We start from the raw sequence: 13028 nt of genomic DNA on the forward strand, positions 1-13028 counted from the left end.
AATATAGAAATTCTTGAGACTATGGTCCGACATGCAAAGCTTTTATATTAAAAAATCTACGGCATTATTCCCCATCTTATTCTTGTGTCCTATTATTGTTATTATTATTTTTCGTATTACTCCCCTTTTTTATTCAACTACCAATTAAATTATAACTCACGAGCAGTACTATCGATTGTCGTAATTCCGTCAATTATCGATACAAATTAAGACCGACAATTGATAGACATCAACATCATCAGCTATCAATTCTTTTTTTTGTTATCGGTAAACTAAATTATTATAATTTATAATCATAGATATATAAATATACATGTATATATTTATAAAGGCTTGAATATTGATATTAAGTATTAAAATTCTCGTGGTTAATTTTATCAGCTTAAAATTACTGTGACAAACAAAATAATTAATCTGTCTGAAAAAAATCAACATGAAAATTATCATTAGTGACCTTGTGTTAAATTTTATCTCTAGAAGGAATTAACAAACATTTAAGAAAAAACTAAATAAATAAATTTCTCTAATTCCTGCTTTAATTAATTAAATACACGGAAAATAAATTTTGTTAAAATTAATACAAAACTGTGTGTTAAAACAAGAGTTAACACAAATTTTTACGTCATTTTAACACTACTCATGTCAATAAAAATGTTAATATTTTTTGCAACCGGTTCTATAACTTTTAAATATTCAAATGTTATCTGCAACACGAGTGCGAATGTATCAGACGTCCGACAAATTTAAAATTATAAATAATTAATAAAATAATTTTTATAAAAAATGCATTTATCAATTTTTAAATTTTTTAAATGCGCATTTTTTTTAAATTTTATTTTATTAATTATTTACTCCATTTATTAACAATTTTAAATTTGTCTGATGTCTGCTACATTCGTGATACTCAAGTTGACAGACGTCTAATAATTTTTGGATTTTTTTAAAACCGATAAATGATGAAAAAAAAATTTTTTAAAAATTGCACCTATAGCTTTTTTAATTTTCTACACACGCATATTTTTAGTTCATTTTTTTTATCATCGATTTGTTGAAAAAAAAAATCCGAAAATTTTTAATTGTCTCCTAACTTCAGCAACACATGTAAGAGTTAATTTAACATTTTTATTAGTGTTAAATTATCTGGCAAAATAACACAGGAGCTGTATAGTAAATTAACACATGTTAAATATTTAACACTTTTTTCTCCACACTAAAAAATTTTTTTACTGTATAATTAATACGATTTATCGAAATCTTTTGTAATTCGTCAGATAAAAAACGGAATCGATTTTTCACTTCAACAAACAGCTTGAAAGCATCCAATCAACCGAAAGCTTTATTTCCATTGATATTTTATTTTTGATGAATTATTTACAATGTAGTTACTTTATATTCCCCTAAATAAAAGGATTTCCACTTCCGAGTCCCTCGAGAGTCTTTATTCGAGTTCTTACTCTCATTTATCCCGCTATCATGCTCTATTGCCGTACAATACTCTTAAATGATTGTGAGAGAGTAAACTAAATGTCAAGAAAATGTGTGTAGATATAAAGTTTGAATTAGAGGCAGAGGCAGAGGCAGAGACAGAGAAAGAAAAAAGGTAGAGGTAAAGGTAGAAGTTGAGATAGAGAAAGAGATAGACTACGAAGTACGAGTAAAAGCGTTAACGCAGACTGTTGCTTCCATCCTACAAATAAACGAGACATTCAATCGACTTCATCAAGTATCAAGACTAAGACTAAGACTAAGACTCAGCACTTGCCGGTAACAACAACTAGGTCACCAAGTGCTTCACTTAGTGAAAAAACACGTATTAAATTTTCTCTTTCTCCTTATAGATTTTTTTTACACTCAATCGTACTCATTACGTTTATTTATTTAAATAAATAAATAAATTTAATTATATATTTTATAAAATTACTTTATTTATTGTACAGTCTTGTGGTTTTAAAAAATTAATCTAGTGGTTGATAAAAAAATTTTAAATTATTTATCACGTAAAAAAGATGACAAACTACCGGTTGACTTTTTAGACTGACTGTCACTATCGGGACTCGACAATTTTCTTTTTTTGTTATCACTGTCGCTACCATTGGATTTTTGTGAGTCATCAGAATCCTCTTTGTACCTTTTCAGAGCAGTTTTGGTTAAATCAGAGAGACTCAATTCAGGAAACTCGGCTTGCAAGTCTGGTTTATTTTTTTCAAACCACTTGACAAAAGTTTCCTTCTTTTCGCCATTGGCCTCTTTTTTACCCAATCCCTTTCTTCCAGTCGTAGTTTTTACAGTAACAGGTGTCTTGGAAATTTTTTCCGGCAGACTATTTAATCCATCCAACCCTTTAACACCCGGAGAGTTTGTTTTTTTCAAAAACGGATTGCGTTTCTTTAAACTCAATGTCAGCGGCCTGATTTCTATTTCCTGCGTAGGTTTAGCTATCGGTGTAAGAATGATGTCATCTTGTGTGTCTTTTCCTCCTATGTCATCCATACCCGCAAAAATATCTTCCTCCTCATCAACAATTTTCCCAGCTTCCGCAGCCATTTTTTTTCTATTTTTTTCCTCCGCAATTCCCTGTAATTTATTAGCTAACGCCATTTTACCCGTTTTACTGGCAAACTTTATTGCCAATTCAATAATATCCAAATCAGCGATATTTTGACATAAATCAACAACACGAAACTCAGCATTTGCCGTGCAAACAAAACCGATGAGCGTAAACAAGGCCGTTGCTTCATCACTCGGATTCCTACCGATTTGCCAAACAGCCGCCTCTTTGCGAGTTTTTTCCGAGTCCATATCGCACAGCGGCACTTTCAAGTCAACCTCGACCACATTGGGCCTAGGAGTTGTCGCTGGATAATGACTGCCTTTGCACAAAATACATCTGACTAATTTCTCACGCTCGCTAACGCCCACAATAAAGTAGTGGTCCATTTTGCCCTTGGGATACTTGTCAGTATCAGCAGCGACGCGCCACAAATTAGACCTACGGTTAAATATTTTAATGACACCATCAGCGTCCATGACAACTGGAGACGCAGCATCAGACAGCCCGAGCCACATGAGTTCTGACCCAGGCGCCAACGGGAGATTTAGTGTCCGGCTTTTTAAATCCGCTCCGCATATTTGAATCCACAGTAGTGACATGTACTGATCTTTAAACCCAGCAGATTTGTGGTACGCAATGACTAAATGATTACCAACGGCATTCATCGCGACAACGGGTCCAGGCAATGCTAGAACTTCTCTTTGAATTCCACTTACCATAAACAGACGTAGATTTCCGCGCGTCGTGGCCAGCGCGACGAAAGTGCTCCCAGCAGCGACACAAAGAGACTCTTCATCTTCTGGTAAATCAGCGGTCCATTCTTTGTTACCAGACCCCCAGCCTTGGAGCGCGATCACCACCAGTTTGCTCGGACTCCCATCAGCAGCAGGACAACTCATTGCCAGAGCTTCGCATGACAACGCAGCAATTGTGTGCCGGAAGTAATTACTCATATGCATGCTGTGATGAACAGAGGTATCATGAAACTCAACTTCGATGCTGGATTCTTCATTGTCTTCGCTGGTGTAACATCTGACGATACCGACGTCATTCCAGACCATGAAACGGGACAGAAGGTGGACGGGTGTTGATCCAGGTTGGAATGGATCTTGCATATTTACTTCTGCAACTGCCTTTGATGGTTTCGCTGACGACACACTTGACACACTTTTCTGGTCATCATCCGCCGTAGCTTTTATTCTATTTAACGATATCACGTTCTCATCATCATCATCATCATTATTATCAAGACCCAGATCATTGTAAATGTCATCGTCTGGATCATGATTGTCCTTAGCAGCCACCGAAACGGAATCGTCGTCGTCTCCTGATACTTCAACGCAGCCGAGCTGTCCTAGACTGTCGCAAAACGCCAGCTCACTAGTTTTCTTCAAGTGCCAAGATATCGCAGTTATTTTAGCAGACTGGTGATGCTCCACGTAACCAACAACCGACGAATTTTCTACATTCCACACGACAATTTCACCAACGATCGAGCATGCTGCTATCCTGCTACCGCATTCCGATGATTTGCAGATATTTAATTCACCTTTGAGTGCTGGGCATTTTAATCGGGTGATTTCTTTCCAAGAGTTTCTTTCAACCAGGACGAGGTCTTTCTGATGAGGATACGCGAGGTAGCTGCCGTCTTTGGCGTTGAATGATGGCGCGCAGTGAGCCTTTGCAGTGAAAAATGAATTACATTTAGGGACGACGTTACTCCAGCTGTGGACGGACTTTTTTTCTTTGATACTCCAGACTTTTACAGATCCGTCAGCACTCGAAGAGGCGACGAATTCTTCACGTGGATCCAATGTCAGACCTAGGATCGGAGCTTCGTGACCATTCAGCTCGATGCTGTCAGTGCTCTCGATGTTTGTCACTTGGATCCGCATGTCACAGGCACCGGAAACGATCAAATTACTTTTGCGCGCAGTCGCCAGGGCTGATACTGTTGCTGAGAAACGAGTCACGATTCCTTCGCGGTCCAGGTTCGGATGCGTCAGCACCTGGACGGTGTTGTTGTCATTTCCCACATATATTTTGCTATTTTTTGACACACATGCTGTCGCCTGCTCGGCTACGCAGACCGCCGATGGATCGTCATCCATCAGATCGATCCAAAATCTCACGTCCCCGTCTCCTCCGCATGTTATCAACCCACTTCTGTAATTTAAATTGATAAATAAATAAATTGAATACCAACCCGGAAATGCCACTTAATTAATAAATTAATTAATTACTTACTTTTCACCATCGAAATAACAAACGTCGGTGTGACCTTCGGGATGAGCATAACGCATTGGCTTTATTGTCAAAGGCATTTTTGATTGTTTATTAATAATTAGTACGTTTTAAATTATATTGTTTATTAAATAGTTAAATAAATAAGTAATTGATTAGTATTTTATTATATACACAACTTAATTGACACGAGAGTACACGACACACATGGCGACCTAATAACAACTGCCATATTGTTTTTCATTTTGGCGGGAATTTTTGGCGGCCTTCTCTTACGGTAATTCAAAGTTCGATTGTTGTCTTATCGACTGCTGTTTAATTTTGTTTTGAGTTTTAAAAAATAGGCGGGAAAAATAAATTTAAATTTTACTGCCTGATTTAAATTTTTTGACGTTTTTTTATTATGAAAATGGAAAATAGGGTGGAAAAACTGAGTCCAGTAATTAAATTGTATGACTTTTCATATATTTAATTTTTTTTTTGATCATCCATTATTTCTTTTTTTAGTTTCTTTGTTGTTTTTTTCTTTTTTGTTATTCGCGCTGTGATAACGCGAATGATTATCGTAAAATTTTTTAAATTGCGGAAAGCGTAAAATAAATATATATATATGTATAATATATATATAAAATCAATGTAATATATAACCAGTCCTATTTCAAAGCCATCAGGCTGAAATATAATAAATAAATATTTAAAAATTAGCGGGAAAAAGACAAAGATTCAAGTGTCATCTCTCAGTATCCATCAAAACCATAAGCCTTTGTTCTCAATTTAAAAAATACGCATGTGCAGATTTATTATCCCTTTCTCTTTTTTATATATATATATATATATTTTCCGATTTGATCTAATTTCCATAGACAATGAAAATATCAAGAGTTTATCTACGTGCTTATATCTATAGATTTTGCCTGTCATCATAACATGTTTTGACATATCGAGTAAACAAAGCACAAGTGTCATTAAAACTTTTTAAACAATATTTCAACACATTGTCACAATAGCGATTAAATCTACAGCAATCGGATTGAATTATTCATTCATTATTATTATTATTATTTATTAAAAAAAAACCTTACAGTGTTTTATGCAATTATTAGTGCGCGTCAGTCACATTATATTTTCATGATTAAAAGCTCTTAGACAAAATGTGGGAACCTTTTGAACCAGGAAGTTCACCAGTTGATTGGTGTGAGGGAAATTATAAAATTTCCCCAAGTATTGCTGAGTTTATGAATACAGTTTGTATATTTATAATATTATTCATTTTATAAACTAATTTATGATCCTGAAGATGAGTGCGAATGTAGCAGACATCAGGCAAATTTAAAATTAGAAATAAATAGACTAAAAAAAAAATTTTTTTAAAATGCGCATTTAAAAAATTTTCAAATTAATAAGTGCATTTTTTGAAAATAATTTTTTTTTAATTACTTACTCTATTTATTTATAATTTTAAATTTGTCTGGTGTCTGCTCGTTCCTGAAGGCATTTAGAAATTTCCGTTTTTTGTTTTTCAAAAAATCGAAAACAAAAAAAAAATGCACATGTAAGAAATTGAAAAAACTATACGTGCAATTTTTTAAAATAATTTTTTTTTACAATTTATCATGTGTAAAAAAATTATTAGACGTCAGCTGACTTCAGTGTCATACCAATTAATTATTTTATTTTACTTTTCAGTTCAGCAATGTCGTATTTTTGTTACTACCGCCAATTTTAATGCATTTATTCAAAGATTACGGAAGATTTGTCAACCCAGCGATACATATCATCTGGTTCTTATTGATGGTTGTTGGAATCAGCAGCGCGTATTTTCATGCAACATTGTCTTTAATAGGTAATTAAAATATCATACAGAAGTTAGTCGATCTTTAATAATTATTGATTTTTTTTTAAACGATAAATTATAAAAAATATCAAAAAAGTAGGCGCCTATATTTTTTTTTTTTTAATTTTCTACATTTATATTTTTTTCGAAAATCGTTAATCGTCTGTTCACCGCAGAATCATAATTGAAATAATTTTTAAAATTTAAATAAATGTCGCACACATTCACAACAATATGACTCATACCCGAAAGAATTTCTTTGTCATTTCAAACCGACTGTCCTATTAGTGGATAGCCTTGAAAAAACTTAATCTTCTTTTTATCGAACAAATAAAAAAAGATAAGAATTATTTTTTATATATGATTTATTTTATAGGACAACTATTGGATGAGTTGGCGATATTGTGGGTTTACATGGCAGGACTTTGTATGTTTTTTCCACGCAGATATTTGCCAAATATATTTCGTAATAACAGAAAATTATTCTCGTTGTTTATAATATTACCAACATTAGTAGCCACTGGTTTATCAGTAATCCATCCCGCAATAAATGCATTTGCCCTGATGTGTCTGGCTATTCCTGCATTTGGTTTTATGATTGTTGAACTCAAAAGGTATTTAATGACAGCGTTTTTAATTAACAAGTACCGCTAAAGTAAAGAGGCCGTTCATAAAATACTTCCGCACTTATAGGACAAGTAGGCCGGAGTTCTAAGGAAACGTGACGTTCGCAGATCAAATGATTTTGCAAATATTTCTCGGTTTTTTTTAAATTTTATTTTTTTGTTACGATAGAGTCATTCGTTTCATATTTGTAAATATATAAATATTTCTATGTGTATATATCCGTCATAATGAGGGGAGAGATCTGTCATTTGTGACTCAATATTGATAGGAGAGTCGCAGAAAATGTGACGAAGGGAAGGGGGTTTTAAAAGGCACAATTTTGCATGACGTATTTTATGAACGGCCCCGAGTCAAATGTCAATTAAATTTTTTTAATAAATAAATTTTGTTATGCAGGACTAAATCAATGCGAGTATACAGATTAGGTGTACGATGTGGGGCAGTTTGGATCCTTGCTGTCGTTTGTTGGCTCAACGATCGTCTATTTTGTGACACGTGGATGAATTTAAATTTTCCGTATCTGCATGCTCTCTGGCATTTGTTAATTTTTATTGCAAGTTATACGGCGACTGTACTGTTTGCTTATTTTTCAGTCAAAGACGAACGTCCTCAGCAATCTCCCGTACTAAGATACTGGCCGAGAAATGATTTTGAACTCGGAATTCCCTATGTTACTATTAAATGTTACATTAGAATTGACGATAATACCAATATCTAAAATAATAAGTCTATACTTTTATTATTATTATGTATGAAAACAAATTCTAAACGATAATACTTTGTAATTTTTAATTATTACTGTTAGTCTTTTAGTAGGTCTTTAAAATTTAGTTATAATCTGTGATAATTCAAAAGTATTTAATTTTTTTAAATTCAGCTCAAAAATATTTTTATTAAAATTTTAAAACTAATAAAATTAGATTCATTTTATTATTATTTAATTAATTATTATTTCGTGGTAAAAATAAAAACATCAAGTCTGTTACATAATTGTGATAATGCTAATAATTAATAATATGTTTACGTAATTATATGTATCGCAATAATAATTAACATTAAATAAGTAAAGTAAAAAAAAATTAATCATAAGCACTGACGAAAAGATGATTGATTTAATTATATAAATAAATAAATAAACATAAAATTTATTACAGAAATAAAAAAAAAAGTTGTTATTTTATTTTAAATAAATTAATAATTTAACTAATTACTCGTATGAATTTTTTCAAATATTTTTTTATTACTCGGCAATTTAAATTTTCAAATTATTTTATTTTTCGCGGTTAGAGCTCGAGTCATTAAAATGTCAATAGAAATTAATTTCTAATTCAATTTTATTTTGAAGTTTCGAATGAAAGAAATAACGAAAAATTTATTTCCATTTTGGATACCGAGTGACCTTTTTTAAAAAGACAATAAAGTTAGCAGACACCTGACAATTTTTAAAACTGAAATGATAAATTAAAAAATTTTTATAAAAAAAAAATAAAAAATTACACGTGTAGACAATTCAAAAATCAGTACATGCATTTTTTAAAATCTTATTACTTTAATTATTTAATTTTTTTATATGCATTTAAAAAATTGTCGTATGTCTGCTACATTTACTCATTTTTTAAAATTCAATTTATTTTTTTTAAATTACCCGCCTTTTTTCGTAGGCTACATTTTTATCGAGACTTTCATTTGATGGTAAGAGTGAGACCCTGTGTTTTTAGTCTGTGGGTAAAAAACTTATTCGGGATAAAGAGTGACGTTAATTAACTTGAGCTGAAAACAAAGTTGCCTTGGAATAGCCATTTAGTGACAATTGCGTGACGTAAACGTAACGAATAAGTACGATTAATTATAAATCATCATTTAATCGCATTTACAAACAACAATAAAGTTTTTGCATAAATAAACATTTGATATTTAATTGAAAAATCTTTAAAATTTATTAATCATCACTAGAAAAAAAAATCTTCGATTACTTTATATTGCTAACCTTAAGTACACCAGCGCATTACATCCTCAGCTTCAAACAAAGAAAATTTCAAAGTTGTCGTCGAAAACAAAAGACTCATCTGCTTAAAATTCGCAATATGAATCCAAGTAATTTTTTTGTTTTACCGGATTTACTTTCTAGACTTGACAGACAACTTAAATTTTTTTTACACTTTCCAGAGAGGGCCAAACTCACAGTAACTGAATCTAAGTTCCAGTTCACAATAGAGGATGTTTCTAAACTAAGAGATACCGTAACATCGCCCCCATGTTTCATTCAGCACTTGCCTTGGAACATAATCGTCAAGCCAGAGTATGAATCGAAGACCGAAAGACGACCTCTGGGACTTTCTATCATTTGCGAGGGGAACAATGCAAAAAAATGGTCTTGTCTGGCTGATGTTGAGTTCAGTTTGTATTCCAGTAAAAAGAACCGAAAACCATTCTCTCGACGTTAGTTTTCATTATTATTTGTTTGTTACGATAATTTTATTCATGTGTTTTTTTAATGATACTGAAGTTAGCAGACGTCTAATAATTTTTGAATTTTTTTTTAGACGATAAAACATAAAAAAAAAAATATTCGAAAAAATTGCACCTGTAGTTTTTAAAATTTTCTACATGTGCATATTTTTATTTTATTTTTTTACAATAGATTTGTTGAAATACGAAAATTCAAAAATTTTTAAATGTCTGCTAACTTCAGGATCATGTTTTTTTATGATACTGAAGTTAGCAGACATCTAATTATTTTTTGATTTTATTTTAGGCGGTAAATTTGAAAAGAAAAAAAATTTGAAAAAATTGCACCAGTAGTTTTTTAAATTTTCTACATGCGCATATTTTTAGTTTTTATTTTTTTGTAATTGATTTGTTGAAAAAAAAATCCGAAAATTTTGAATTGTCTGCTAACTTCAGGATCATGTTTTTTTTCTATTGATTTTGTTTTGTTTTTTTTTTTGTTTATTTATTTATAGAACTTCAGCAAGTTTTTACTAGAGACAATTGCTCTGCAGGATTCACGAATTTTATAACTTGGCATGATTTAGTTGATTCCAGAAAAAACTACGTCACAAACAATTCAATTATTTTTGAAGTTTGTGTAACACCAAATGTAGTTGAGAACGTTACTGATGAATGTAAGCTCTCAAAGATTTTTAATTGTTGTTGAGAATAATAGTACATTGTGTGGCAAGTGAAGAAACAAAAGGATTTCAGACCAGGGTGGTTGGCTGACATCATCCGCAGTCTGAATTCGTCTTTTATCCCGAGTTACAATATTTTTCATGATTACCTGCATTGGAACTTGAAGTTTCAGTGTCAGCAGCCAGTCAGAAACAAATTAATTTAAGACCAATAGTGCGATCAACTATCAGCGTAAACGTAAATTGTTATTTGCAATTCATAATTGAGCAGAGACTATAAATACTATTTATTATTGACAGTAATTTTTATAAAACTTCATCACAGTCAGAACTGTCATTTACGTAAATAAAATTAATGGTCTGAAATTACTATTAAATAAATGACAAGTATCAGAGTTTAAATTGCAAATGTCTTCAGTCAGCGGGCAGAGAAATTTTTTTCACCATACCTGCGCCGAAAGTTTAAATTCTTGCCCTGTTTAGCGGGAAGAAACTCATTCTTTTCCTTTATGAGAAAAAAAATGATAAAAATTAGCGCATGCGCCATTTTTCCCACAAACAGAAGCAAAAATTTAAACTTTCAGGTACAGATCTGGTGACAAATTCGCCTTTGGCTCGGGTAGGCAATTATACACGGGTTGGAATGTTCTACTTTCCTCCCTTGATGTGTAATATACTAATTAGTAAACGTATAATTATAAACTTTAAGTTTCAATGCTGGTATCATGAACAATCATTTTACTTTGATGATTTGATTATTTAATTATGATCTTTAAAATAAAATTTTTTCAGTGAACAATTCCCTGACAGAAGTAAGATTTCGACACACGTATAAAAATATATTAAATATGCAAGAACCTCTTCTGCTCGGACCGTTTACTGCTTGTGATTTATCATGGAAAATATTAGTAAAACCCCCATCAGTTATATTACCAGTAGAACCGCAAGCTATTGGATTATTTTTGCAATGCAACAGTGAAGTTTATTCAGACAAATGGGCGTGTCTTGCAAAAGCAGAACTGGGTATATGTTCCACAAAACAAAAAGGCAAATGCGCAATTTCACGATGTAAATTAACTTATTATAATTTCTATATATATAATTATATTTAAAACCGAAAATATTTATATTATTTTTATTGTCTGCAGTGATTGAACATGAGTTTTCGGGCTTCTACAACACTTCAGGTTGGAAGAATTTAATTTTGTGGAAAGATTTATTGGATGAAAACAAAGATTACGTGAAAAACGATACCATCACTGTCCAGGTAAATAAATTTTAAATTCTATGTTTTAAAACAGCATTGATTTAAATTTATATCATTGATATTGTATTAATTGAATAAAAAATTTTTAACAGGCTCATGTTTCCCCATCAGAGTTTGACTTGCACGGTAAGCATTTAATATTTTTTTTTTAAAATAAATCATAATTAAACAAAATGATTTATTCAATTTTTGCAGCATTTTTGAGCATTCGCGAAGGAACATTTTGGTATACCGTAGAAAATATATCAAAAGTAACTGTCCCTCAGTCATCACCAGCTTATATAATAGGAAATTTACCTTGGAGAATAAGGATAACACCAATTAAGAACAACGACGGAAAACTGTCACTTGGTTACTTTTTGAATTGCAATGAAACAAATAATTCATCCAATTGGAGCTGTAATGCAGATGCTGAATTACGCATCCGCTCTTGTGAGGATGACAAGAAACCTTTCGTCCGAAGTGCGTTTTTTCTTCGACTTAAAAATTTTTCGCAATTTTTGCAGTTTTTTAAATAAATAAAATATTTTTATTCAGAATTGTACTCGAGACTTTACGTAGCGGGCCGAGACAGTTGGGGAACTAAATACTTTATTGCATGGGAAGATCTATTAAATCCCAGTAAGGGGTTTGTTAAAAACGACTCTGTCACATTTGAAGTAAGAAATTTTTATTTTTAATACTTAATACTCATATATTGTGATATCATATTTTAAAACTTAATATTTAAATAAACTTTCATTGTTTCAACCAGGCCTACATCAGGATTTTGGAATAAACCAGCGAAATTCTACTACATTAATTACTCTTATGATTAAAATATTTAAAAAAATACTTTATGATATTAATTTAATAATATAAGCAACAAAAACAAAAGAAAAATTTTAATAGTTTAAGTTATATGTATTGTTTCTTAGATAAGCAAAACTTCAATCAATACAATTTTATATTTTTTGATAATTATTCATCAATTAACACTTTTCATTAATTAATATTCTACTCACTAAATAGTCATAAAAAAAATGTTAAAACATTTCATCAGTTACAGAAACTTTTTAATTAAATTTAAAGTTTTTACTGTAAAAAAAAATAATTAAGTAAATGAATTAATTTTTTTTGTTATGTGACTAATTACGTAAAAACAAAGTTCAATGTGTTTTTAATTAATAAACTGCATCTTAAAAATCAACTAAATAATTTAGTCAATATATATATTGTAAAAATGTATGTATTAAATTATTTTTACTGTAAATTAGGGTAGAAGTAGCATTTGCGGTCACTGTCCCATTTTTGGACATTTAATACTTTATTTTAATTAACGAAAAAGTATTTAAAAAAAATTCCATTGTAACAGTGGCCAAAACTGGTACTTCT

At 31.2% G+C, this 13028-nt stretch overlaps 3 protein-coding genes across 4 annotated transcripts; 2 read left to right on the plus strand and 1 right to left on the minus strand.

The window, feature by feature from the left end:
* Nucleotides 1–1906: 1906 nt before the first annotated feature.
* Nucleotides 1907–5026, minus strand: LOC130666428 (WD repeat and HMG-box DNA-binding protein 1). Its single transcript, XM_057467414.1, has 2 exons — nucleotides 4799–5026; nucleotides 1907–4717 (listed from the first exon to the last, which is right to left on the minus strand). The coding sequence occupies exons 1-2, from the start codon at nucleotides 4873–4875 to the stop codon at nucleotides 1987–1989; spliced, it is 2808 nt and encodes a 935-aa protein (XP_057323397.1). The 5' UTR covers nucleotides 4876–5026; the 3' UTR covers nucleotides 1907–1986.
* Nucleotides 5027–5644: 618 nt separating this feature from the next.
* LOC130666430 (alkaline ceramidase) lies at nucleotides 5645–8245 on the plus strand. 2 transcript variants are annotated; one of them, XM_057467419.1, is made up of 4 exons: nucleotides 5645–6039; nucleotides 6482–6638; nucleotides 7006–7243; nucleotides 7653–8244. In XM_057467419.1, the coding sequence occupies exons 1-4, from the start codon at nucleotides 5947–5949 to the stop codon at nucleotides 7972–7974; spliced, it is 810 nt and encodes a 269-aa protein (XP_057323402.1). In that variant the 5' UTR covers nucleotides 5645–5946; the 3' UTR covers nucleotides 7975–8244. The 2 variants fall into 2 exon arrangements, with proteins under 2 accessions (XP_057323402.1, XP_057323403.1); XM_057467420.1 differs by lacking the exon at nucleotides 5645–6039 and adding an exon at nucleotides 6193–6347 and having other exon boundaries at nucleotides 7653–8245.
* An 830-nt stretch (nucleotides 8246–9075) lies between these two features.
* Nucleotides 9076–12659, plus strand: LOC130666431 (uncharacterized). Its single transcript, XM_057467421.1, has 9 exons — nucleotides 9076–9350; nucleotides 9423–9695; nucleotides 10220–10381; nucleotides 11180–11455; nucleotides 11536–11654; nucleotides 11747–11780; nucleotides 11850–12116; nucleotides 12192–12313; nucleotides 12409–12659. Exons 1-9 carry the CDS (start codon nucleotides 9341–9343, stop codon nucleotides 12430–12432), a joined length of 1287 nt encoding a protein of 428 aa, XP_057323404.1. The 5' UTR covers nucleotides 9076–9340; the 3' UTR covers nucleotides 12433–12659.
* Nucleotides 12660–13028: the final 369 nt, after the last annotated feature.

Source organism: Microplitis mediator, chromosome 4 (genome assembly GCF_029852145.1).
Source record: "Microplitis mediator isolate UGA2020A chromosome 4, iyMicMedi2.1, whole genome shotgun sequence".
In the NCBI taxonomy this organism is placed as follows: Eukaryota; Metazoa; Arthropoda; class Insecta; order Hymenoptera; family Braconidae; genus Microplitis; species Microplitis mediator.

What these genes read in the sequence shown, in the direction of transcription:
- LOC130666428 (XM_057467414.1), bottom strand. Translation starts at nt 4,875, where the DNA reads ATGCCTTTGACAATAAAGCCAATGCGTTATGCTCATCCCGAAGGTCAC. An exon ending in TGTTATTTCGATGGTGAAAA is followed by an intron (nt 4,718 to 4,798) that starts GTAAGTAATTAA and finishes TTTAAATTACAG; the next exon opens with AAGTGGGTTGATAACATGCG.
- LOC130666431 (XM_057467421.1), top strand. An exon ending in ACGATACCATCACTGTCCAG is followed by an intron (nt 11,655 to 11,746) that starts GTAAATAAATTT and finishes AATTTTTAACAG; the next exon opens with GCTCATGTTTCCCCATCAGA. An exon ending in CAAGAAACCTTTCGTCCGAA is followed by an intron (nt 12,117 to 12,191) that starts GTGCGTTTTTTC and finishes ATTTTTATTCAG; the next exon opens with AATTGTACTCGAGACTTTAC.
- LOC130666430 (XM_057467419.1), top strand. Translation starts at nt 5,947, where the DNA reads ATGTGGGAACCTTTTGAACCAGGAAGTTCACCAGTTGATTGGTGTGAG. An exon ending in TTGCTGAGTTTATGAATACA is followed by an intron (nt 6,040 to 6,481) that starts GTTTGTATATTT and finishes TTTACTTTTCAG; the next exon opens with TTCAGCAATGTCGTATTTTT. An exon ending in ATGATTGTTGAACTCAAAAG is followed by an intron (nt 7,244 to 7,652) that starts GTATTTAATGAC and finishes TTTGTTATGCAG; the next exon opens with GACTAAATCAATGCGAGTAT.